Source organism: Plectropomus leopardus, chromosome 12 (genome assembly GCF_026936395.1).
Source record: "Plectropomus leopardus strain MGB_pleo_1.0 chromosome 12, ASM2693639v1, whole genome shotgun sequence".
Lineage (NCBI taxonomy): Eukaryota > Metazoa > Chordata > Actinopteri > Perciformes > Serranidae > Plectropomus > Plectropomus leopardus.
Window position 1 is genome coordinate 19,960,842 of NC_142187.1, and position 27,661 is coordinate 19,988,502.

A 27,661-nucleotide genomic window follows, 5' to 3' on the forward strand; every position below is an offset into this window, starting at 1 on the left:
TGGTTAGAGTCTAATGTAAAGCAGAGAAAACATATTTAAATTTATTAAAATAGCTTACATTTACTGTGATACTGATCTGATAAGTGGCTAAAACACATTTTGCTGCAGCCCCCATCCACAGAGGTACATTGCTTAGCTTCCGTCAGTAGATTTAGTTTTTCAAAGATGCCAGCAAAGCAACACAGTACACAAACTAAGAACAGCTGAAATGCCAGATACGTCGGACCTCTATGTCTTACTACATACCTTCACACGTTACAGTTACGACTAAAAATGACAACATATCTGCAATTCACATCAATTGCATGTTGTATACCCGAAACCGACTGATGTTAGTAGTGATGTCACAGTGATTCGGCCTATGGAGCAGCTCCACACTTAATACTAACCATGTACACTTAATACTCCACACTTAATACTTAATACACTTAATAGCAGCTCCACACTTAATACTACTACTTCCCTGAATACACTTAATGTTTGCTGTTTACTACAGTTTGAGACTTACTCTGGTTTCCGGCTTTGAGAGCTCATGTTCACAAATACTGATTGAACTTTTCAAGGCCATGAAATTAACAATGCTGGGATTCTTTACTTAATGTCTACATATATAAATGATGTATTTCATGTTTGCATACAAATGTGAAATGTCAGAAAACCTCCCTTTGTTTGCTTTTGGCTAAGTCCATACAGACATGTTCTCGTTTCACTTCTTGTTTACTCAGAGACTCTGTCCCTTTAACTTGCAGTGCATAAATATTTCACTACAAGTTGAATAGACAAGCCAAAAAGTGCATGGGCCTGAAGCCAGAGAGAGAGGGGGTGAAAGGATGCAAATAGAAAACAGACAAATGACAGAAACAACAGCGCGGTCCACATAGTGCGAGCACTGGAGCGGAGCTGAGAGAATGTCACTCAGGTCACAGCGATTTGACAGATGAGCTTTGTTACTGGCTTTGTGTGACCTCGCCTTTCAACCCCTCTCGGCCTCAATGACACAAACAAACAAACACACACCTACATACACATACACTCAGAAGGGTACCTTGGGGACATATATGTGTACCCAGGAACACAGCACAAGCACACACTTCTAACCACATACATGCCCACTCAGTCACAACTTACAGAACACATCGCGTGACATGCAAGGCAAGGACAGCCTTTCCACATCAGCTGTGGCACAAGTAAAAATTCCTGACCCATACCTGCCAATGACTGTGGGCTCGAAATGTCAATAAAAAGGGTGACACTGCTTGTATAAGCTGTTATAGACTTGAAACGCTATTCTCACATGCCAGATTTCAGAAACAAATCCACACATACTTTCCTAATCAACTCAAATCTTATCCATAAACCTCAGTAACCATGTACAGACCTCTGACTTTCACTCACCCGTGACCACAAAACAGAATAAAACATATGACCCATCACGGCCGTAAACACTCTGACGCATCATTTGTCACACCTACACTGAGAATGCCGCTCTGATGCAGCTCTGTGTTGCTCCAGGGAAAACCTTGAGAAGGGAAAGAAGTGGATAGGTGAAAAAAAATTTAAGACAGATAGATGGATGTATGGATGGGTGGCTAGGTAAATGGATTGGTGAATAATGAGAGTATTGTCAAAGTCTTCTTGCATCGCCAGGTTCTCAATAATCAATCCTCTTATTTGTCAGGTAAGCAGGGTCACTCACATCTCACCTGGACTTGTGTGGACTCCCTAGGTGATTTTTCTTAAACCATGCAACCATGTATATGTAATCGAGCAGCGATGCAAATACAAATGCAAGAAAGCCATGGCCGCAATGAAACACACAGTCTTTAAATTAATTAGCACACATCACCTTAGCAAAACCAGTGCAGTACAAGTATTGTCCTGTGAGTCTAATTAATCACGACTTTGGTTAGCAGCCAACGGAGCGGGAGGACAGCCCCCTTCTGTCCGAAACCTCCACAACATTGCTCCGGAGTGAACCCACATCCAGGGTTAACACAATTACCAGCATGTCCCCCTAACCATACATCCAGCACCACACCACAGGCACTGTAATTGTTGTTCCTCGAATTGCAGGGAAAAAATTAGAAAAAGCAGTAGAGGGAAAGGGGTGATTAATTTGCTGAAGGAGGAGGTCGATGGCGATGTAAATCACTGCATGTCAGCGCAATTTAATTTCCCGGATTCCCTCGGCCTTGTCTGCCACGCCAGCCTCGCTTGCTGATTGGTTAGAGCCAGGTCATAGCTGAAGAAGTCAAGGATTGAAGGGCACCATGCATAGCTTAATTACAGCATAGGACCCTGTGTGGGACCTGTGGACCCCTGCTTCCCTCCATGCTTGTTTGCATGTTCCCCTGAATACAGCCTATGAGGGATCAAGAGGACAGGTGACATGAAAGTCTGTGGCAACATCAGCTAACTCTTTATGAGCTGTCCTCATATGTCAGCTGTTCATACTTAGTTCTATTTTGGATTTTAACAAGCATATTGACGGACTCTCATTATGCGATACGAATAAAACTGCTCTCTTGATTTGGAAGGAACAAAAATAGTTATGTAGCTGAAGATTTCATCTGCTTATGATAATAAGGCAGCACTCAGTATGAAAGTGAAGCACAGCCAAAGCTTTGATGTGCTTGTTTTAAAATCTCTATCAGTAAAAAACACACCATCAAAAAACCTCAGCATGTTACCATCAAAACAGTTCCCCTGGTTCAAACTTCAAACCTCACCTGCTCTATTGGCTCTCCACATAATGCCCTCAAGGAGACTTTGTTTGCATTAAACAACATCAAAATGCCGACTGCAATCTATAATCCAATCCCCACCTTTTACACCCTGTTTTATTAGCAGGCTCAGCGGCTCTGACAACAGAGATGCTGCTCCTCTTTGTTGCTAAATAAGACCCATTCAGCAAAGGTTTACCCAGAGGGGTCAAGCATACAAAGGATGCTATTCCTGGGGAGCAATTAGCTTTCAGCCACACCAATAAGAGGTCATGTCTCCTTTGGCTTTTATGACACTTCCTGTTCACACCTGGGTTACCACCTCCTGCCAGTCATTTACACTGTACACTCTGCATGTGTTTCTGCATATAAAGTAATAATTCTTACAGAGAGCAATTTCTACTTGAGTACAGCCACAACGGAGCGGATAAAAGAAGTAAAGTACATTCTGTGTTTTGTTTCTTCGCCTAGATAAAGACAAATTATTTTGAGAACCCTATTTTCATATCTGGGCAGCACTGACTCACACGCTATATGACTGTATGCTTTTGATCTAAAGTTTTGCATGAAATACCTCTAAAACTAATCCTAAAATAGAACATTTTATAGCAGAATATAATCACATTTATTCACATTGTTTGCAGTGCTACCACAATGCTGTATATCCTCAGTGTTTGCAGACACAAGTCAAAATCTCTACTCTCAGATAGGACTGGCAGAATAGGTTTTATAAGGCAATGTCACCATGGCTGGTGACTCAAAATATGAGTAGGACAGGTGAAATACAGGACATCGTTCAGTGACTTGCATAACAAAAGGGTATGGCTAAAATGTATGGATATTGTAAGTATATTTGTATTGTAAGTTTAGTGAATTTTAGAGTTGAATGCCTCTGAAACTTGAACTTTAAAATACTGGACTGGGTATTGGCAAATACGTAAGTCTATGCACTGCTCTGATAATACATCATTTGTAAACTTTAAAGTAGTTTCACACCTAGATATATTCTTCTTACACTCTAAAACAGTAGCTTACACAGCAAGTTGTGTGGTGAGGACACAGCCAATTACTGTTTTAGAGCACGAATAAGAACTGGCTTCCAGCAGATGGTGTAAAATTAGCTGTTAGCAATATTTCACAAATTTGGCAATTTCTATGGCATTAAGTGTATTTTTTCATGTTTTACAAATGATTTAATTAACATCCATATAGGCTTAGGCTAAGTATGAAACTTTTTTCTTTTCTTTTTTTTTTTTTTAAATGGTTTCAGATCAGTATCAGCCCATTTACAAGTCCAGGTGTCTGAATTGGTTTGGGGAAGAAAAAAATGTATTTGAACAACACTTGTGAACTTACAATATAATAAACACTTAAAATAAAATCTACTTTAGAATTAAATAATATTGAACCATGTCCTATATCTTACACAGGACCTTACAGTCTACAAAATGCAGACAACACACAATACATTGGCAGCAAAACAAGCTAATTTGCACCAGTCTCAAAGACTCTCAAAGCAGAGTCATTGAGGTGATATGAGACACTTGCACATGGGCATGCACACATCCACCCACACAAACATGCACATGCATGCCTGTGCATGTGCATTGCTACACATTCACACAGACACTCAAATAAAAACACATACACAAACTCAGGCATGCCGGGAGTCCTAATGACCTGTGCCGTGTGTTTGCGAGGGTGTAAGAGTGTGTTTTGAATTAGGAAGAGGAGAGGCAGAAGATGAACTAACGATGGCTGCTAATAATTACAGATCTGTAGTGTGGAGGAGTTAATGAGGAGCCAAAGCCTCCCATGATGCCCCAGTAATAATGAATGAGGAGTGAGGGAGAGGAGGGAGGGAGGGAGAGGGGGTGGTAGCTGTCAGTTTGAGAGGCTGCAATGCCCTTTGGTTTCTCTGCACTCTGGGCATGTCAACGAGAGAGGAGCCTTCCCAGAGGAGGCTTGTCTCCACACTAATGAAGATGTGACAGACCTCCGGTCCGTGACTTGCAGGGTGTAGGAATGAGAAGGAAGGAGGATGAGGAAGAGAGACAGCTAATATAAAATGAAAGGCAATGAAAAGGTGAAAGGTTGCCATGTCCTTCAAAAAGAATGAGACAGCGTCAGATAAAAGCAAAACTGATTAGACTGATGGGTGATGGTTTTTTAGGATGCTTTGACTGATGTATATGTCAATAAAACATTCACTGGACACTTAAAACGCAGACAAAAACTTGATGAGCAGAAGAGACAGTTTCTCATGGCACTCAAGCAATAAATAAAACATTGAAAGTACTCACCAGAGAGCTGGTGTAGCTGGGATCAGAGGTGTCATCCTGTAGGTAGCGTGACAGGCCAAAGTCAGACACTTTACACACCAGGTTGCTGTTGACCAGAATGTTTCGTGCAGCCAGGTCACGGTGGACGTAGTTCATTTCTGAGAGATATTTCATCCCAGCTGAGATTCCACGCATCATCCCCACCAACTGAATCACTGTGAACTGACCATCGTTTTGCTAGAGGACAGAGAGAAAACAAATAAAAATGGTTATTTAGATATTATCTTTGGCACAATTAACATAAATGAGAATAGCTGGAGGATAGAGAGGTGTCAGAAAATGCTAATATTACTGCTTTTTAATGATAATGAGCTAATTATGTTGGTTCTTCACTGAATGGCAAAAAAAATATCTATGTTTAAAATGTTATTTTAAATACACGCAGTTTGAATTGGACTCTTTTTTTTTTTTTAGGAAATATCAGTGCAGAAATAAATGTGCTATTTTCAGATGTATTTTATAGACAACATGTAGTCTTGATGTCTTCAGAGAGGCTGCCCAGTGGGACACTCCTCCAGAATTATAAAGACCTTGTAGTATATCATTATTGCTGCAGCCAGAGGCTACATGCACATAAAGTGGCAATGGGACAAGAGGTGTTGTCAGACCTGGTATGTACGTAAGAAACAAGTAGCCTAATTTCCCTGCTTTCTCCATCTATTTTAGTTTGGAGCGACCATTTTACAAAGGAAGTAATTATGTTCACTTATTTCAGATTGTTTTTTTCCCTGCACCTCTGTTTTAAATGTTTGCTGTTTACACTTTGCTGTTACAAAATCAACACCCTTAATTCCTTTTTTTGCCTTTCAAATCCTCCTAAAGGAATACTACACCACCCAAATGATAATTTGTTTATCAATTACTCACAGTTTTAAGCTAAATTTGTGAAGAAAATTTTGTTTTTCTTGCATCCCTTATGTGAACGAAGAATCCAAATACAGATCAAATTCTTGATGATTGCAAATACAAAGTTGTCCGTGTTTCACAACAACAATCTATGTCAACACATCCATTTACAAACCCTCATACCAGTATAACACAAGTCTCATTTATCCAGTTGTATACTTAATGCTTCCCACATGGGTGACCCTTTCTGACAGGGATCTGAACAAAAAGTAAAACTTATCTATACGCTCTTAAAAGCCAGACTCATATAAGCTTGCTGAAAACGGATGCTGGTCGTCTACCACTGCCTTGATCATCGTGTTGTTGTGTGACTTTGCAAAGACCAAAGTAATCCCTCAAAACACAAAAGTCACATAATAACAAACAATATTTCAGCAGTAGACCAGCAGCTCCCATGTTTAGCTGTGTAAAATTACTGTTTTTGTCAACGGAGTCTGGCTTTGAAGAGAGCTCAGATAAGTCTTGCTTTTAGTTTAGTTACCAGTTGGAAAGTACCTTCTGTTTGGCAAGGACTGAGCATACAACTGAATATACTGCACATGTTTTTATGAGAGTTTGTCAACACGTTTTATTTTTTTTTAAGACTATTTTTTGAGCTTTTATTGCCTTTAATAGACAGGACAGTTTAAGCGTGAAAGGGAGAGAGAGAGAGGAATCAACATGCAGCAAAGGGTTGAGTCAACACGTTTTCCTAATTTTTCTGTCGTTAAAGGTGGTGGCCCATGATTTCAGTTCAGGATTTTTTTCCATTATTGGATTCCTCACCATGGAGACATGCAAATTAAACATTTTCCTCCAGACTTCAGTGTATGAGTAATTGATATACACATGGTCATTTAGGGGATGAAGTATTCCTTTAATATGGAAAAGAAAATTTTTCTTAGATAAGCAAATTAGATTCCTCAAGCCAATCTTGCTCATTGCAGGTGTTGGAGCATTGTTCCATCTGGGCATGCAGGCATCCATCTCTTCATCATCCGAGCATGGTGCCCCTACCCCTGTGCAAATGCTCTGAAGAGCAAGCTTTGAACCCCCGAAACACAGTAACAAATAAGAGGGTAAGGGAGATCGATGGAAACACAAGTCGGATGTGGCGGTTAGCAAAGCCAACTTCAAAGAGCCCCTTTAAACCCACCCTAGATCAAAGTGGAATACAACAGCAATCCATGAGATTGAAGGAGGAAAAAAGCGAGTTGAATATTGATTAAGCTGTATGTCCGCTCAATCCTGACTATAAAAGAAAGTGTGAAGAGTCCATTAAAAGCTCCAGGCATTAATAGAGAAATTAAAGGCTGATAGAGCTAGCTGGTGGAAATTTTCAAATTAAGAATGATTGAAATCGTGTTCATTGTGGTGAAACATATTCTCTGTTGGCACAAGATAGGTTTAGAAGGCCTGTTCTAATTTGTATTAGGAGCAATTCTTAGCATGGACTCCTTTTCCGGGACTGTTTAACAATTAATTTCCAATTAGCTTCTAATTTCCATTATGCAAGGTTCCTATTCAACTGAATAGTTCCTGAAAATGACTTTTGACTACCCCATACTACATGTATGTGTCCACAAAAATTACTCACCCTGAGGAATGAGTCAAGGGCACCATTCTCCATGAACTCTGTGACGATCATAACTGGACGGCTCTTTGTGACGACACCCTCCAGACGGATAATGTTGGGGTGGTCAAACTGGCCCATGATTGAAGCCTCAGACAGGAAATCCCGCCTCTGCTTCTCCACGTAACCTGCCTTCAGGGTCTTGATGGCTACATAGATCTCCCTCTTACCAGGAAGCTTCAAGCGGCCTTTGTAAACTTCCCCAAATTCACCTAGAGGGGGGATAGAGAGATGTGCACAGTGGTTGCTCTGTCAAACACAAATCTAGTGTGATCAAAAAGTGATCACACAATAGATAAGTAGAGTTGATGGAATCTAAATCTATTCATTTATCAAGCTTATTTACATCTCATGTCCCTTGGCAGAAATTATAGATCTTCATTTAGTCTTCATCAAGCATGCTAAATGTTGTCCGATACTCTTCTAGTGTTGCTCCTTCATGATATTCTTAACAGTGTGGCTCCTCTGACTTATAATACTCATCTATCCTAAAAGCCAGTCAAGTGTCTTCTTATTCCCTAATCAAAGTATAGCAGGCAAGCACTATCTGGTAAATATCCACAACCCGTTTGATTAATTATCACCACCTTGGTGTCCTGCAGAGACACCACACAGTGAAATCAACAAAAACGGAAATCTTTAATTAGTTAGTCCCCTTGCATCCCTACCCTCATCCTCTCCCCGCCACCTCCTCACACCTAGCTTGCTGAGTAGGTCAGTCCTCAGGAGCTATTCAAGGCCCAGGCTCATTACCAGGGGTATTTTAGCCCCTGTTGAACCAACACATCTGGTATCAGCATGTCCTTCCTGCTGTAAAAATAGGTGTGTCCTGTCCAAAGGAGAAGGCATGAAAGAGACATGTGGACATGCTAAGCTGCTACTTTTAGCCTCCAGATGCTCAGAATATACTTCAAACCAATGGGCTGCTAACTACCAGTTCATCAACTTTAGCAGACATTTTAAAAATGCACAACAGATAATTCAGGAATAGGGATATCAAGACTTAATCATTAATTGGTAAACTGCAGAGAATATTTTTGACTAGTTTCACATGTTTGTCCATTGATTCATTTTGTAACTCATCAGCTTACTGCACCGCTCACCACTCAGGTCTGGTGGGAGCTAACATTTGCCAGCGGTGTCACTCATTTGATGATTACAGCATGTAAAGCTGACCAAACAGTGTTGCTGTGGAAATATTATGCTCATCCTGCAGTCTCCTCCGAAGTAACCCTGGTGACTAAGTGGCTAAATTTTGAGCCACAAACCCCCTTTAGCATTGTTAACTGCCGTTAGGTCTGCCAGCGCCATTAGCGGTGCCAGTTTGGCTAGTGTGCTAACATAGTTAACAACGCTAAATGGGTTTTGTGGCTCAAAATGAAGCTGCTTGCTCACCAGGAGACGTAGGAGGAGACCAGAGGGTGGCCGCCATGTCTCTGCAGCAAGGCCGTCCCGCCGCTGGAACGCAAGCAGTTTCATTTTGAGCCGTGAAACCTTTTTTATAATTGTTATCTATTTTAGCACCACTGGCCATGCTAACATTACTTATGGCACTAACAGAGTTAACAGTAGTTACCAATGCTAAAGACCGTTTGCCTCAAAAAATGGAGCTGCTTACTTAGCAGGATGCTCTAGGAGGAGATCGAAGGGTGGGCTGTTGGGTCAGGACGGCATTACGGCTGGTGCACAGTGCAGAGCAGCAATGGCTAATGTTAGCTAACCAGTGGAGACTAGAGGGTCGGCAGTGGGCACTATGTTCCACTATGTTCACGTGACTAGCTGGCCTTCTGTCAGCAAAGCCAACAGAAAATAAAACAAAAAGTCAAGACATTTACATACATCACAAAACATTAAAATTTCACTCCCTCTAATTGGATAGCATTAAAATTCACTGAGTCAATGGAGCACTAGACTAAAAAGAAAAGCAAACTTCATGTTATTTTTTTTCTTAAAAATTCAGCAGGTTAGTTACCAATTATAGGTGTCAACTTACTGAAAGCAAAATACACCAAAACTGACATCCATATTACGGACAGAAAACAACAAGCCTCTACCTATTTTTCATGTACGGTCAATTAAAATGGCAAGGTAGAGCATGTTCGAGAGCAATACTAATAGGGCCCAAAAACAGAGAAGCACAGGGAATAGGCCGCAAGGCTTGAGTTATTTCTACTGCCATTAGGTCCCAGGGTAGCTGGCCTATATGCTGCTAGTGCTCTTGACATGGGCCCTTGACATGTTCCCATCTGATGTGGCTGCCAAGAGGGCTGAGCCTCACGACCTTGAACAGACGCATGGTAAACTTGTTTGGACACAAGCACACGTGTAACATACAGAAATACATGAGGATATAGTAGTCCACATTAACCTTTCCTTACGCATAAATACACATACATTCATATTTCTACATACCTGCACCGATGACCTCCTCGATCTTGACCGTGGAGACATCAATTTCCTTAGCGAATTCTCGCACAGCTTCGTTCGGGTCTTCATAGGTAAAGGGATCAATGTAGATCTTCATCCCCGGGGAGCCTGAGAAGTGGGTCGGGCAGCCCAGTGGGGAGGGGCAGTTAGACATGTCGGCTCGCAAAGAGAGTTCTAGAACAACCAAAGTGCTAAATGAGCTTTCCAGAAGAAGACACTGTTCTTTGTTTTTTCTTCCTTTGGCTATTGTCTAGTGTCAACGACTGATTGCCCTAGAAGTCGTAGCCTAGATCACAGTGTGACACAGCATTTCTTACAATCACTACAAGCTCTTAACAGCTGTAAATGATGATAACTCCATTTGCTCTATGGTCCTCCTCAGAGACAGGCAAGAGCACTACAGTATGCAAATTGATATTCGCACATATTGCACATATTAAATAGTATATCGGTGGGTTATTGCAGGAGGAGCCTCTGTTATGAGTAGAGCAGACAACAAAATGGTGGTTTGATGATTCAGTTTTTAAAATGGGGAAGCGAACCGGAAAAAAAAAAAACAGAGAGAAAGATGAAGGGAAAGATGAAGGGATGGGGGTATATAGAAAGAGTAAATGTAGACAGATTTTTTTTATCCTTTTATCCCTTACCCTAGCAGTCTCTGCACTTTGATAGTGGTAGAACCAATTTCCCCACAGCATCTCCCTATAGGAGCTCATAAAGAGATAAAACCACTGCGCTATCAACTAGCTCTTTATGCTGCTCTGCAATAGGTGACTCAGTTCACAGACTGGAGATGCCTGCAAACGGAGGACAGATTTTAAGCGTCGACAGGCCGTGTGGGGAAGGAGTGCCGAAAAACACTTGTAAACAAATTCAATACAAGCTGCCACATGATGGACATTACGGCGAGCGAGCAGACGTCAAATCATCATTTCTACACTGACACCCAAGGGCAGCCCTCTTTCTCAGAGCTGTTTAGTCAAAATCTTGGCAGCTATGATTGGAATAAACCCATCTCCATCAAGTCAATTTGTGCCTGCTTATTTGCATGAGCCATGTTGAGAGAGGGAGGGGTCTCGGGAGATGCGAGGAGGATAAGGTCTGGTCTTGGAGGGATCAAGGTGACTCACCTCGCTCTTGACTAGAAGCTGATTCTAGTTACCGCACTAATTGCCTTGAACCCTGCCTGTGTGAACGTAATTGCTCATTAGAGATTCCATACAGATTGGATTCAAGTTAATCCATCAGAGGGTTTACAGCTTTGCATTCCTTAAAGTCGTTTCATTTACAAGTGTCGCCAAGCTGCTCGCACACAGCAGCACCACTGGGCGGGACTCAAAATCTCGGCAGGGAGCGTACACAACGACAAACATATGAGAGCACACAAGCACAAATCTCAAGCACACATGCGCACACACTACCTACACATACCCATTACTTTCAAATTCAGAGTCTTGAGGCCACGTTCATATATAATTTAAAATGCAAACAGTTTATCTCTCTCTCTCCCTGTGGTACAGCCCTGGTTAACTGGACTCATCTTTTTATGGCCATCAGATAAAAAATTGATTTCTGCTTAAATATTTTATAGGTCCTTCATTTGAGTGTATGAAGCAAATGTATCCAAACATCAATTCTATTTTTGCCAACATATAAAACAAAAAGCCTTTCGGGAGAGAATGCATGGCTGCTGCAATGACTCATGGGCATATAACACATAACTTCATACCTTTTTCAATTAAATTTAGCATAAATAGGAAAAATGGACAAACTCATAAATTTAATGAATTTGGATTCTAGATCTCAACAAATTCCCGAGGCTATGACATAATTGCTTTTGCGGTTGAGCGTATTTAGTTGACCTGAATTATAAATGACAGTTTACTGCACTGCACTTAACCATGTTATTTTCACCAATGTCCGGCATTTAGGCTGTTATTAGTCTGCCCTGCTCGTTTACTAAATGGCCCTAATGTATCCACAAATCAACCGTACGGCAGTAATGCTTAGATTAATCTATTACTGGCTTTGGGTAAAATCAAATTACTGGTCCAAGAACACAGAGTTTACTTATTGCCTAAAGACAAACAGCAATGTCTGTCAGTGAAACAGTAGTTAGATAAATGCTCATCGTTTTAAGTTAAAGGAATTCTTTCATATGTTAGTTCTCTCACCAAAGAAACATAATTTCTTCTAATTCCGTTTGCCTGGCAATATTTGTAATTAAGCAATTGCAGTATATAATAATTATATGTTTTATGTGATTATCCACTTTTGAAAAATCAACATACACAATTGCAGGACACTGTAAGCCTGTAGTCCCATTTCATGTCAGCCCGAGATGCACACTAATCTATTCTGTGGCTCTGTGAATATAATGAGTTTGAGTTTATTTCCTAAACACAAACTAATTATCCGTCGTTTGATGTCAGAAAATCATTTGTCAGACACACGCTGCAGCTTATTAGCATGGAAATCACAGTGGGGATCTAAAAATTGTGCGGGATTAACAGCCACATTTGTATAGATGTTAGTTTGGGTTTATCAGGCCCGTGGTGCCTTTTATAAGTCACTATGTGAAAGATATTATTCTGATCAGCAAAAAGGGTTTGACCTTTATGACTAAGGAGTCATTTATGTTCAACGTTAGATACAGAGACGGAAATGGAGATAGACGGAGCCTTTGTCCGTTTCCTGAAAGCTTATGGGTATGGACAAAATGGACCAGTACTAGTAGTACTGGATAATGTGGGGGCAGTGCAGCGTGAAATGGATGCATTTTTTGGGGTTTTTTTTACACAGTATATGAGCATATATGAGCCTTTAGGATGAAGGGTGATGAAAAGTGTCCTAACAGTGTACAGATGCTTACCAATTGTGTCAAACATGTACTCCACAGCCAACTTTCTAAATTCACATGAATGCAGTGTGCAGTGGCATCAAAAAAGAAGCAGCTGAAGTATAAACATATTTAGCATCTAACAATAACTAGATCTGTTGAATAGGTTTCCAAATCTCATTCAGTGTGAGTGCCAGATGCTAAAACAACAAACAACAGCTGAAGCTACAAAGCACCAAACAGGGTTCGAACATTAGCGATCTAAAGATGTGTTGGTAGTCATATGCAGAGAAGCATTAGGGCATGCAGTAAACATGCAGCGCTTAGAAATGTCTGTCTGTCTATTAATTAGCTGGTGTTGACGAGTTGTTGATGTGTGGAAAAGCGTAACAGGGAATAGACGCACTGAGAAAAAAACTGTAAATGCTCAGATGCAGTGAGGTGTGTATAATGTGCTGGGATGAACGCTCGTGGTGCTGATGATGCGATGATGTGTGCAATTAAAACAAAAAAAATAATGCATCCAAGCCACACAAGCAGCACTTGAATCATCTGTGGGAATGATGTGTGTGTTCATGCGTGTGTCCCAATCTGCTTGTCATGACATCCCACCCAGTGTTTGGTGTAACGTTAGAGGTCTCATTTTCATAACCACGACTTTGCAAGAGCTGCATAACTGAATTTACAGTGTGAACAGCATCCCTCTTGACGCCTGTCACATTAGGTGGGCTGGGAATGAGGAGACATCACCTGACGTGTGTGGCAACAGCTGGAACAGTAGGCAGCTGGGTGAAAGCCGGCAACACACTTTTTTGGAGATTCACCCAAAACAATTGGCTGAGCCATGCTATTTAATTGTTGCGTTGAATACTGTAATTACAAAACTGCCAGTCAAATCTTGAGAGAAAAGAATACAACAATGCATCATGGGGTTGGGGGGGTGGGGGGATTACTTCATGAGTGTTGGCGGTGTGAGGGTTGAAGGAATAAACCTATGAATAGGATCCCTTATCAGCGTTTTATTTCCTCTCCACTTCATATTGCCTATTTGATGATTAGGGCTGCAAGCGTCTCTGATCTTTTGTTTATTTTCACCACTCATGTTAATTGCATTTGGTTTTTCCAAAAGATAGCCGGTGACAAAACTGACTCTTCAGCCCACAGCAGGTTTAATGAGCCCCCGGCTGGCACTGCTGGAGCTTTGACACAAAGTAACTGTGTTGAAACGCTTTGCTGTGTCAGGCTCAACAAAACTCTATCCCCTCCAGTGAGCCCCTTTTCAGACTGCTAGGTCGGCAGTACACAGGCCTTTCATTTGAGGTACAAATCTCATACACACCCCTTTTGTCTGTATGTGTGTGTAGGGTGTTATATGTGTGTCCCTCCAGGCTCCTTTCCCTCATCAGTCGGTGCCAGGGGAGTGCTTGAAACATGACTCAATCACGGCTATCGTACAGCCCTGAGAGATGACATGTCAGTCAGTGTCATTGTGTAAAGGAAGGAAAATGTCTTTTACATCCAGACGCCTGCTGCCTCAGGTAATTTATCTTTTACCAAACCTCCTTTCCATTAGTACATTGTGTACATGCTTTATGTACACGTCCTATGTCGCACATGATATGACAGCAGTAGAGAACTGGAAAAAGTAGAAAATGGAGGTGCAGCAAATATCAATAATTGTGGCAACACTCAGAAAAGACTAAATCTCCATCTAGGTAGCACTATCCTCTTTATGTTTTACTTTTTTTTTCCATTAGAATTTGTGGTATATCTTGAGTAACTGGGTCATGATTTCTGGAAAACAACATTGCTGTTGAGTTTTTTAAATGTACTTTTTGGCACTTTGAGCACAAGAAAGCCAAGTGCCATATAGTTCCACTATACTGGAGAGAAGGCAGACAACTCAACAGATGATATCTGCAACTCAAACCAAAACAATCTAGACTGCTTAGTAGCATTACAGGTGAAAGACATTTTTTATGTTATTTTGTGGTGAACTGTCCCTTTAAACTGCATCTGCATCTAAATTAACGCAGCAAGAGAAAATCATACTAATTGCCTGAAAACTGCCCTGATATTTGGAGAGTAGCTAAATCTTGTCGGAAATACGAAGAATATGTACAAGGAGGAATATCAAAAAGACCATGTGTAAAATAATCTATCAACCAATTTTGGCATGGTGTATTAAAGGACAAATAAATATATATTTTTAATTCTTATTATTTTAGTTACTAAAAGTAATTTATGCACCAAATGTATCAAAGATTGGATTAAATTTGTAGTAGGAGTGGTGAAAAATATTGTTCTGCTCATGCAGAAATTTGCGTGGGCTGAACTAATGCATTCATCTTGAACCATGAAATCCAGGAAACGTCTCTGAGTTCACGAGATATGGGCCAAAATGTTAAGTGCTTCATAAAAAGCCATATGGCCACCAAAATCTGCCAAGTGGTTCTCGAAATATTCAGCAAATTAACAGACAAACTTAACATATGGGATGAAAAACCAACTACTTCAGCTTATACTAGTTAAAGTTATTAGGATGGACTCACCTCTTCCAGTGCTGTAATGTTGCAGCTTGTCACTGTACACCGCCTCCTTGGTGTATGCCCTTTTCCTGAGGGAGCGATGAATATTGAGAGAGTAAAAAAAGAGAGAGAAGAGAGACAGAGAGATGACAGGATGAAAGGAAGTGTAAACGAGGGCTTATTACTCTTCATGTTTCTCTGTATGGCCTGAAAATGACGTGGCTGAAATTGAATCAGTTGCAGAGGGTTAGCAATGGCAAATGAAGTTTATGAAAATGAGCTGATTTTTAATTAGACCTTGATAGGATCTCTCTGCTTTTCATCTGTCTCCTCTGCCTCGGCATCAAAAGAGCGCGGCCTGTTTGATGAACACTTTACTTGCTCAAAGTTGCACACAGCTCTGCAGAAAATTCGACTTTCATATATTTAAAGCAGAGCAAGATAGGAATGCGACAATGTGACTAACTGCTGCAAAATTAAATTGGCTTGACTTAAGTAAGTTAACAGGGCAAAGTAGTAGAATTATGGTCTCTGTGGAATTGAATATTCAATTTGAAGTATGTCAACTTGGCTTTCCTTTCAGTCAAAGTGATTGCTATTACTAAAAGCACTATGAGTTCATACATGGAGCTCACATGATGTATGTTTCAAAGTATGACCCAGGGATGTGGCTACTTCACTAACACTAAACGTCTCAAAAACATACTTTACTGGACGAGTTTCAGTATCAAAGAAGGTCAATGTCACTGTGGAATTTCAATTTGACATAATGTATTATATGCAGCATAGTCATATATGGTTAGATTCTGATTTGAAAAAAAGTGCAATCCATTACAATGTGACGGAAATCCATCTTCATGCTGTGTTGTCATCTGTCTTTCAATAGTTATTGACAAATGGAGGAGTGTGTGGGCCTTCTGTATTGTAAGCATAGGTTATTATTAATATTTGCAACAGCTCCCCTGGAAGCTTTATGCTATGGCAAAAGTGGGATAGATTTCTTGCTACTGTCTTTTTAAGGAGAAAAACTTGGGAGCATGAAAAACAGAGTGGACAAACATAGCAATGCTGCCACTCACATTGCAGCAGTTTCTGCATCAATTGTGAGGGCCCCCCTAAATACACGGTATTTCACCTGGACATGGTGCTTTAGCGTCATACAGAGTGTTGTATCACCAATGTGCATTCTTGGCTTACACTGGGTTGTATTGGTTGCTTTTTGGATAGGCTGACAAAATTGTAACCTAGAAAGTTGTATATCAACTTAATCTTAGCTTTAACTTTCAATTAAACATGCAGGGGACCTCAAACCTAACTTTAACTTTAAACAGGAATTTACAAAGATGAACACTAATATTTTCTCCTTATACTACTGGCACAGCTGTGACCATCACTAGACTTTCCTGCAGATTTTTACTTGACTTTTACCTGACTACTGATTAGTTCTAAAATTGACCATCATACAATTATACTGGAAAATATTTACAAATAAACAGCGCTAAACAACACTAGCATTTAGACTGAATAAATTATGTCCAACCACAAAAATTCTACTCAGATGGCAGTCTGCCTTGTAAACCTATTTGAACATCTATTGATGCAGGGTACTGCACTGACATCAGAACACAGACCATCAATTTCCATTTACATAGATATGAGACCAAATATACAAATAATACAAAAACATATATATCTCAATTTGCCTTCATACTTGACATTCATCAAATCAACTGGTCTCGTATTGTATGTGTGTATATGGGCTGTACCTGACTCAAACAAATCAGATTTGGCAGTTCAGTATGACTATTCAACAATTTTGTTTTCCATATGCAGTTTTAAAGTTTGAATGGGCTCTGTGGGACATTCAGTGTGACAGTGTATATAATATAGTAAACAAGCTAACAGGGCTGAAGACAAATTGCAAATGTGCAACATTATTTTTTTACAGACACTAGAAACAAAAGCCAGATACTGCAAGCAATCTCAGTCAACTGACGGGTCTCCGACTGATAATTCAAATCTCTGACTTTAAGCAGCAGCCCTAGTATGTATTATTCATTGAAGTTTGCCTAATTTTATAAGCTTTACGTATAAAAACCTGCCCATACTTTGCCTCTAATTCCAACTTCTCATTTTCATCAGAGCACAAAGGTGCATGCAGGTTATCATATAAAGTATGAACGCGTGCTCAGAGCAGGGGCTGAGAAAGTCATGGAGCTTGGCGTGCATTACTGCATCCAGCGAAACCACATCCATCCGGGTGAAATAACAAGCTTTAGGAAGTACCTTGTTGCAAAGGACAGAAAAATGAAATGTGGTTACCTGCTGCAAACGATGGAGATAGCAACAAGGGAAACAATAAAGACCACTCCTGCAGCCGCTGACCCCGCAATCAGAGGAAGCTGCTCCCTCAGCTCAGACTTGAAGTCATCTGTGTTGCAAAAAGAGAAGGGCAGAAGTTCAGACATTAAGAGTAGCTTAGGTAGTGCTTAAGGAGCATAACTGTGTTTATTTTGGAGGTGTGTATGTGTGTGTGTTTGGGAGGCAAAGGGAGCAGAAAAGGGAGAGCAGAATGGTTGGACTGGGTGTACTGATGGATAAAGAAAACATATAGATCTCTCTGCTGAGGGGTGCTGACTGAAATCCGGCGAGCTTTAGCAAGACTGACTGACAGGTTGTGTTTGATAAACCTGGAGAGAGACAGAGAGACAGAGAGTGACAGAGAAGCATAAAGCTGATGGTGAGACAGAGTGAGGGGCGCCTCTCAGCTTTCAGTGCCGCAATACCTGTCAGAGACGAGCGGACAAGAGAGTGCACCTTGGAATGTTGTTTCTCAGGTGTTGAAAAGGAAAGTCATCTACTGCCAATCACACATGCAGCCCAAACATGTTTTTTGCACATAGCCGGGCATGGTGGTGGTTCAGAGGCGGCTTAAATGCCTAAAAACCCGACACAGCAGAATCCTCGGTTATCTTTTTGTGTGCCTGTCTTCCCGCGACTCTGGCACCAGCAAACACTGTAGTTAAAGCAATGCACGATTTAGCATGCTGCAGGCAAATCAGCAGCTTCTAAATCCAATCCCCCGTGTAGAATGGGCCTATTGGATTAAAGTGATAAAGGGAGAACTAATGCATCTTCGAAGCAGCGTGAGAGCTGGGATATATGAGGAAACTCAATGTGACAGGAATTGCTCACTCTTTTAACTTGTACATTTATCAAGTGTGTTTCAAGCAAACAGTGTGAATGATGTTCCGGCTTCTCAAGCTTCCAGGCAGTCTTCCTGTTCTCTTTTGATGCATATTAGGCATGAGGGGTCCAGATAAATCTCCCCTTCACCCATATGAGAATAGTGATTTTCCCTGACAGCCAGAAATCACACAGCTACCTGTTCTTGTGGTAAATAGGCTCCTATTACAATCAGTTAGTTAGCAGGGCCTCAGCCTATTACAGAACTGGAGAACTGTAACATCAGTAACCCTACTGATGAACCAATCAACTCTTTTTCATCACATCTGTCAATCACATCTGCGCTGCTTGAAGGTGTGTGTGTGTTTGTGTATGTGAGAGTGGCAAAAGGACACCTTGTGGAGGTGTATGAAAACGTGGTGACAGGAAAACAAAAGGGATTATATGTTTTGAGACGTGGAGGAAGAGCGGTGGTTGAGTGGCGAGGTGGTGCCTAAATGAGATGGAGGAGCGACTTGACAGGGGGAAGGGGAAACCTGCAGAGGGGCAGGAGGTGGAGCTGTGGGTATGATTGTCAGCAGTTCTCTAGCATCTGCTGCTGCTGCTAATTGCCCTGACGAATGTCGTGCCATGGCAGCGAGCCAACGGATGAACTGTAAACAGTGCGAACGAGCGCGAAGCGCATGCATGCGTTTGAGGGGAAGATAATTTGTGACCGTGAGGGCGATGCAAAGGGGCCGTGACTGTGCCACTACATCTGCTCTGAACGGGTAAATAGCCACAATGATCACCTTCATCATCATTATTATTATCCCTCCGATCTTACCCTCCCTTAAGATCATCACTGTCTTATTCATCGTTACCATTTTCATTAACGGAATTAAATGTGTAAAAGTCACGCCTGTCTTTGATACATTAAGAGCTTTGGTTACATGTGCAGTGCCAGACCAAGCAGATTCAGTTGCCTGCACAGTAAAGAAATACAGTATGTGCAAATTTTGTCATCTTCCTTTTTTCTTACTGTACCCCAGATCGCTTTTCATTTTCTCTTATTCTAACAGTCTCCACATACACTTCACCTCCCCATCAGTGATCTAACACCTGGTTCTTCAACAGGGAGGCTGGGACCCCTTGGGAGTCCTCAGGGTTACTGAAGGTGGGGACGCCAAAGTATTGTTTGCTACGTTTTTTGAAAGGTTTTTAATTCCTTCTCAAAAATTAATCTTTGATCTTTGTGAAAGTGGAGTTTCCGCTCTCAGATACAGGTCAAGTCTACAGCCTGAGGGAAATATAGCTTTCTGCTTGACAACTATAGAATGTAAAAATAATAGACAAAGCTACTGTCAATCATTGGCTTTTAGTAGTTTAGCATTTTGGTTGTCGCCATCTTGTAGTTCTTGAGCCAGAAGTCACCATATTTAGGTGGGAGGCTGGCACGATGGAGGAGTGATAGGTGGATCTGACTGAGAAGCCAAGGACATTATTGGCAGACAGCCTGTCACTCAAAGCAGCCAATCCTTAAATATGTGTAACTTTAAGCCTTAATAAAATGTAAATGGGTGAGTTACATAGAAATTCACCCCTTGAACAGTTGTTACGAATGTTAAAATTATCTTCAGAAACTTTTTTTTAAAGGCTGTAAACATGTTTATTTCTGCTATAAAGTTGGACATTTTGACACAGTTGCCTATCAGGACTCTTTCGGACTCTCTTTTGAAGCCAGCCTCAAGTGGCCATTCAACAAATTGCATTTGCGCTGTCTCTTTTTCAGGTAAGGGGTCCTTGGCTTGAAAACCATCTGATCCCTGATCTTGCATGATCTGACTGTGATGATCATTCACTTGTGAACACATTAAGGTGAACTGCATTGCCAGAACTAGAGGCGGTATCCCTACTACAGACTGACCGTTAGATAATGTTTCCCTTAGGCTTAATTTTTTTCAAATTTCAGAGAGAAAAAGAAAAGAACAGTTAGGGGAGAATTGTGGTGCCTCCTCTCTGGGTAATGCCCTATGCAGCCACCTATGTCGCTTATAGGAAGATCCACTACTGCACACATGCATAATACTAGTCAGGCAAAGCACAATGAGGCAGCACTTTGGCAAATCTTGTGAATGCCATCCATTCACATGTTTAATCCATCCAGACGGAATCATGCTGTGTTAATTTTAGCACTGATTTTACAGCCTGGCAAGTCTATGAAAAAGTATTACATGAAGAAGCGACACGCAACGCCACCACCGCCAACCCTACACACACATACATACACACACACACACACACACACCTCCTTGCACTTCCACTAATAAACTTAGTTCCACAACCTTGCCAGTGGAGCAGGTGTTTCAGCTCCTCTTCAGCCCCTTTCCCTCTCCAACAATCCAGCCCCCCCATGGCAAAAAAATTAATCTCATCAACTACTAATCACAGCTATGCATTCTGGGACGGCTCTCCAGCAACAGAAGGGCCGGGTGAAAAACCAATTAGCTAAGCATTTTGGATCAAGCACAGTTAGTTGCACAAACAAAAGACACTCAGCGTTCTACATATTCAAAGAACCCACACACGCACACACACACACTTGAACCTGACCGTGAAGGAAATTAATTTAGCTGTAGAAATAGAAGTGCAATCAAACATTACGGTTCCCCTCTAGCTCACCTACTAATAATAATGCAACAACAAATACAAAGAGCGACAAGAGTGTTAGAAAGAGTTAGGGCGTATGAGTGTGTGTGTGTGCGCGTGTGTGTGTGTGTGTGTGAGACAGAGAGAGAGACACAGAGGGATAGAGAGAGACGGAGTGAGCTGTTTCTCCTGGCTCGGCAATCCTTACCATCTGTGAGGGTTTGGAAGCACATCTTGCTGCTGTATTTGCCAAAGCCAGCCACAGTCCTCGCGCGCACCTGTACCACGTAGACTGTCCCCGGCCTGAGGCCCTCCACGCGTGCAGTGTTAGTTTGGCTTCGCAGGATGGTGGAGTTAATCTCTGCATGGTCCTAAAAGGAGCAACAGACACACCAGGAGCAAGTGACTTAGAGAGAAGATGTCAGCGGGAAATTGTTTAACTGCACAGTTAAGAAATCTGGTGAAATGAGATACAGTGGTGGTAGCAGGAGTTTGGCAGTGAGAGAACAACAAGAAATATTAAGCGTAGTATATTCAGGAAATAATACTTAGAAAGTGGAGCAAATTTCGAGAAAATCAGTTCAGGTTGTGTAGTTGTTGTAAATCAGAGTTACAGGAAATGTAACTTAAACAACACTGACAGAGGATGGATGGAAACAGTAGATAGAGAAAAATAGATAAACAGAGGAGACAGAACGGAGTTAAGGGTAGTAAAGCTCTCCTAAAAATTATGTCTTAAAGGTCCATTTAAACAGCAAGAGATGATGCATTTTTCTTCCAGTTTTTAATAAGGCTTTGGTCAATTTGAACTTCAAATACACACACACACACACACACACACACACACATCCACACACATGCCATAATTCCCACTCATATGGTAACACACGTACAATATGTTAATTAAAGACAATCATTTCTTGCAAATTACAAAGAGCAATAGCTGCGCCTGAACAGTAATAGAATAGCATTGCATATTTGTCTCCTCAGATGTGCTTTATGAGGCAGTTTAATTACTGCAAGAAGTTTGACATTACATCCTCTTGTTTTGTTATTTGAAGTAGGTTGCCTTTTAAAGACAACGGCAGGCCAGTTCCACCCACAGAAAAGATTTTATTTTTTCATTAAAGGGAATGCTATAAAAATCGGTGCTGTGTGTAACATTCTATCTCGGCGCATGCTCACTTTTTACAGCTGACTATCTGTTAATATCATCTCAAAAGTGGTTTTCTCGCATGCATGTGTGCGTAGCCGTCCGTTATGCAAATGACCGTGGGTCCTGCCCTCCAGATCCTGTATCTCTGTCTTTTTCTCTCCAGGCTCAAGAGAGCCAGTCAGGCAGTCGGCTGCAGTGTAGTTTGGGGCTTGCTGGAGGTATCTGATACAGTGGATCAGTAATTACTTAGGCCTGTCACCTTCCCATAACCCAGAGTGAATATGACAGCCAGAAAATAAGACTGCACCTACACTACACCCACCACTGCAGGCTGCTGATAGCTAGATGCAGACTTACTGTAGAGCGGGAGGGGGGGGGGCAGTTGAAAGTGAAGGGACAGAATTCTCGGTGTCAGTAAAACGCTTGGTAAACACACTGTTGTTTAATGCTGGGCTGCTCTTATAATACATGTGTGACTGAGAAAATATGAATAACAAACCTGAGTGTGGAGTGGGAAAGGAAGATAGGCGAGTAGGAAGCGAGGGAGGGAGGGAGGAGGAAGATGATGGCAGGAAGCGATAAGAAACTCTAGGCAGAAGCAACCCACATCGAAATCATTATCCAATCTGATTGGTGTAATTGAATCATTCCGGTTGCTCCGTCATTGAGCAGACGGAGCAACCCCACATAATGATTTGTGCAATCACATTAGCTCTTATTGGACACTCTGGGCTTGATGAAGACAAATGTTTGGGCTTGGGATGGGAGAGCATCACACCAGCAGGCTTTCGTTCTATTTCTGAGAGGAAAAGAGATGTTTATAAATGGAATGCTGGATGTAACTGGGTTTAGAGAGTTTAATCATCTTGTGGACCTTTTGTCCAGGAGATCACACAATCTGTCATCTCTCCGATGTGCTGCATACAAATACTTCTGAAATTTGACTTTTGAGAGGCAGCTTGTGCATTTTGAAAGAGCTGCAGAAGACATGAAGCCCCCTGAGAGACCATAGCCATGGTCACCTATTCATCTGGTATAAGACATGGTTGAGTGCACACGGACCATTTGGGGTCAGGAGCTGCCGACTCCTGCTATCAGTCTTCCTGCATTTCTCAGGACCACACCCCCATCTGTTGAGTTTGAATGGAGGACAGGTGAGTAGACAGATGGCAAACCTCCAATGGGAGGGAGAATCCCTTGAGGGAGCACCAGTTAGGAATGGCCCTTTCATGCTGCCAGTCAAATAGGGATTATGTGACACACACATACACACATTCACACCCACATCTGCCACTTAAAAATGAGCTGGCATTTGGCACTCCAGCAGGTTAGGGGATAGCCAATAAAAGGCCATGCCAGGAGGGACTTCCAGCCACGAGAGGTCCTCTCCTGCTGCCAGTCAAATGGGGATTATGAGGACCACACCCTAACTTGCTAAATAAAGACAGAGCTGCAGGTGGGGAGGCAGATGGCAGAGCAGCCAATCAAAAGCATTGCCAGGGGTGACAGACAGGAAGCGCCGCAGGGAGTTTGGGCTCTGCAGCATTCAGTAAAATCACTGAGACAAACTTAGCAAGAAGTCTTCCTAATACATATTGTTTATTGGTTGCTTTCTCAAGATGTGCAATAACCACCTTAAACTACCACTTGGACGTGGAACCACATTGAGAACCGATGCTGGACTGTTTAATTGGACCCATTTTAAAGGATCGACTACATTTGCGGGATGTACTCCATTAGCACTGGATCTATTATAATCATATTGCTGGATTGCTGGAAGTCCAATATTTTTTTTCTTCTTCTTAAACGTTCAATTCATTTTTTTGGTAATTGTCAATTTCCTACCAATTACCATTGCACTGCCTGCAGAGGGGAGATCTCTCTTTGAATTTCCTTTCTGCCACTTTCTGCCATCTCCCACTTATTTTGTGAGGTTTATTTTTTTGGGGAGGGGGGGTTCAAGTCAAAAACCATTACTGTTGTGGGCCTGTATGGTGTGTGTGTGTGTGTGTGTGACTGCGCACACGGGCGCGTACGTGTGTGCATGCGTGGATCGGTTTTTCAAAAAATGCCAACCACCCAAAATGGACAGCATGGCCACTTGGCTCAAAGACAGGCATGGTGTCTACCATGTGTCCTCTTCACAGGCTCACACACATGCACACATGCACACATGCATGCACACACACACACACACACACACACACACACACACACACACAAAGAAAGGGAGGAGGGGTATGTATGAGGGAGAACAATCTAATATTATGTTTGTAAATTGGAAATGAAAGAAATAACTCCCTCCAATTAATGTTAAAATTAAAATATATTGCCTGAGGTAAAAAAAAAAAAGAAAGAAAGGAGGGGAAAGATAGGCTAACAATTTAAATCTTAGAGACTAGATGGGTTTTATTACTAAATGCTAAAATGATACTAAAATGATTACCTCATGAATTCTAATCTAAAATGAAAATGGTAATTATTTTGTATGGAAATACAATGGCGATAACATCTGATATTAAAGACCATTTAAGCTTCTTAATCGTTTTCGGAAATAAAGAAACTAAAATAATGCAAAAAACATTTAATTGCCAAACGACAACAAAATAAAAGATTTTCCTCTCATTCTAATTCTGCAAGGCCAACGGCTAAACACTAGCGAGCACGGTTAGAGAGAAGTGGGAAGGATCATATTATCTATAGAATCATTTGAAGGGAAATGTATTTGCTCCAGCATTTTCTGTTAGTTTTTCTTGTTCTTTGCAGCCACCTCCTTTTTGAGATGACTCTTTGTATGCGTTTGGTTCACCTGGAGACTAACAAGGAGGCCTGAGTGAGCGAGGTGGGAGACAAACAAAGAGGCAGAGAAGAAGGGAGTCTGAAGGAGGAAATGTGAATACCCTTGCAGGGGGACCGAGGGAGGAGTGCCGCACAAGTCCTGCTTTTCAGAGGTTCCATTAAAAATCTAAACTTGTCTGTGCAACATCTGTGTGTCCCTACAAAAGTGTTGTGGTTGACTCTGAAGGCTGGCAGGGAGAGAAGAAAAGAATAATAAATACTTTCTCCTGGCTTCTCTTCTGAGGAATTGCTAATTGTATGTAAAGTACGAGGGGGATTTCAGAGTGCCAAAATTGCAGATGGTGCTACGGTCAGTACCCTGCAGAACCCGATGATACGCTGTAAACTTGGATTTGCTCTTGAATTTCTCACATTGTTGCATGACAGCACTGCTGCCGTCCAGAGGGGATACACCTGAACTAGTGCTGACACTCACACACAGCCACTGACACAAGTTCACAGACTCATGCACACACCAACACACACAACTCCATCAGTAACCAGAGCCAGTGGCTGCTCTGCTCCAGCCTTAATGGAAGGCCTGACCTCCGCTATGCTGAGTTATTTCCACCCTCCCCAAATTTTCAGGCAACCAGAGTAAAAAAGGGAAGAAGAAAAATGGAGAGACCGGGAGCATGGAATTCTACTTTTACTCTGAAAACCTTTAATTCATTTCATCTTGCTTGCCAATTTTTAGGGTCTCAGTACCACTTACTCTGTAATGAGGAGGTGGGTTGAAGAAGGGAGTGAAGCATGTTGAGAGAACAGCCTTCAGCACTCACTTCAGCACACTCAACCGTTTCCTTCATGTGACTACAGCCCAAACTGCCACTGCACTGCAGCATATTTCTTCTGTTTACCTTGCAATTGGTACACGAAAGACAGTGGTAACTTTCCCAAGATGTAAAATCCTGTCTGTGAGTATTACAGGCTGTTTGATGCCTGTGTTTTGGTGCCTCATAAGCCTTTAAACACATTAAACTGTTACTCAAACTGGACTTTCTGGATCTTGTTTCATTGTCTCACTGGTAGTTTAAACAACACACCCACACTGCCCCAGCCTCCTAAAAAGGACTGTTTTTGGTCTTAATCACTGCTAGATAAACAAAACAATGAAATTAAGTCACAGAACAGCATCGGCTAAGATGCATCTGTAAAATAGTAGCCACAGTTGTAGCTGCAAGTTCTGTGATGCACACTGATCATAAAAATAAAGCTGTATCGGTGAAATATTTCTGTGCCACTCATGTATATGGATGTGCCTATGTGCGAGTGAATAGGGCACCATCTTCAAACATGGCATCCAGTTCTTAATGATGCATCCATGTTTACATCCCAAAAGGACATTCAAAAGTTCCAAACTATCTGTGGACCTTTGTCCCATGACAACTCTAAATTGTATTACTTACTGTCTTCTATGAACTGTCAAATCAAGACAGATGTACCACAAAAATAATACGGAGGAAAACATAAAGTTACTGAAATGACCAGAATAACCACCTTACGGTTGTATTCCTTCATCAACCAGTCGAGTTGCAGTTTATATCACGTCTGTCTAGACTCATACAGTATGTAAACATGACAATACTTCAAATATAGATGATGCTGCAAAGAAATAACAAATTTCAAAACGTAAATGGTGGCTTTGACTTTTGATCACCAAATTCTAATCTGCTTATTGTTGAGTCTGATTGGACGTTTGTGCCAAATGTAAGGAAATTCCCTCAAAGCACTTATGGGATATTGCGTTCACCTGAACAGGATGTGACCTTGACTTTTGACTACCACCATCTAATTAGTAAATCTTTCAGTTAGTGGATGATTGTGCCAAATTTAAAGAAAATTTAAAGAAATTCCCTTAAGGCATTTTTGAGATATCACGTTTTGGAGATGGATGTAAAACCTGAAAATATAATTTATTTGGCCACAGCTTTTGTAGACATGGATGCCAAAAAAAAAAAGAAAAAGAAAAAAAAGTGGAATATTCTTTTATGATTACCCTGAGATATTACTCAACACAGAGTGTGACAATGCCATGCTGCTGGAGGAGTTGCTTTTGTAAATGGGAATGGGGGACCTTCTGTGAGATGAAGTGTACAGAGAGACAGCTCTCTGCTGTGCTAAGGACTAGCTGACTGTGCCAGGCACACTGAGACAATCAACTCCAGAACCATAACAGTGTGACTACTCTAAGATTAATACAGGCATTGGTGAGATGCATAAAAAAGAACATGAACATAGCAAGGCCATTTTTATATAAAAAGTCAATTTTATGACTGTATTATGCAGCCTATAAGTTACCCATAGCGCTGGGTAAAGCTGGGAACGTGTGATAGACATGGTGAGAAACATCCCTCCATAATTGCCTTTTATGACTAAAAGGCCATATCATCACTTTACGGCTGCGTGAAACTTCCAGATTTTCTGGACCTCTCAAGCATTCAGAGAATCAGTGGAGAGCTGGCAGGACTGACCT

The 27,661-nt window shown here is 41.4% G+C and overlaps 1 protein-coding gene and 1 long non-coding RNA gene across 5 annotated transcripts in view; one reads left to right on the forward strand and one right to left on the reverse strand.

Annotated features, from left to right (window-relative positions):
- ephb1 (EPH receptor B1) overlaps positions 1–27,661 on the reverse strand; it is a 205,225-nt gene that overhangs the window by 23,358 nt on the left and 154,206 nt on the right. For 3 of the 4 annotated variants that reach the window (XM_088085417.1, XM_042497106.2, XM_042497107.2), the window contains 6 exons: positions 21,400–21,562; positions 17,700–17,808; positions 15,402–15,466; positions 9,996–10,184; positions 7,548–7,795; positions 5,027–5,242 (listed from right to left, as the gene is read on the reverse strand). In XM_088085417.1, the coding sequence (XP_087941543.1) occupies positions 5,027–5,242; positions 7,548–7,795; positions 9,996–10,184; positions 15,402–15,466; positions 17,700–17,808; positions 21,400–21,562 (990 nt within the window). The remainder of the gene's footprint in view (positions 1–5,026; positions 5,243–7,547; positions 7,796–9,995; positions 10,185–15,401; positions 15,467–17,699; positions 17,809–21,399; positions 21,563–27,661) is intronic. The other variant, XM_042497108.2, reaches the window with a different exon arrangement.
- Positions 14,235–26,245, forward strand: LOC148188093 (uncharacterized). The gene is made up of 3 exons (XR_015778147.1): positions 14,235–14,387; positions 25,114–25,298; positions 25,883–26,245. It is a non-coding gene; the product is annotated as an uncharacterized LOC148188093 (long non-coding RNA).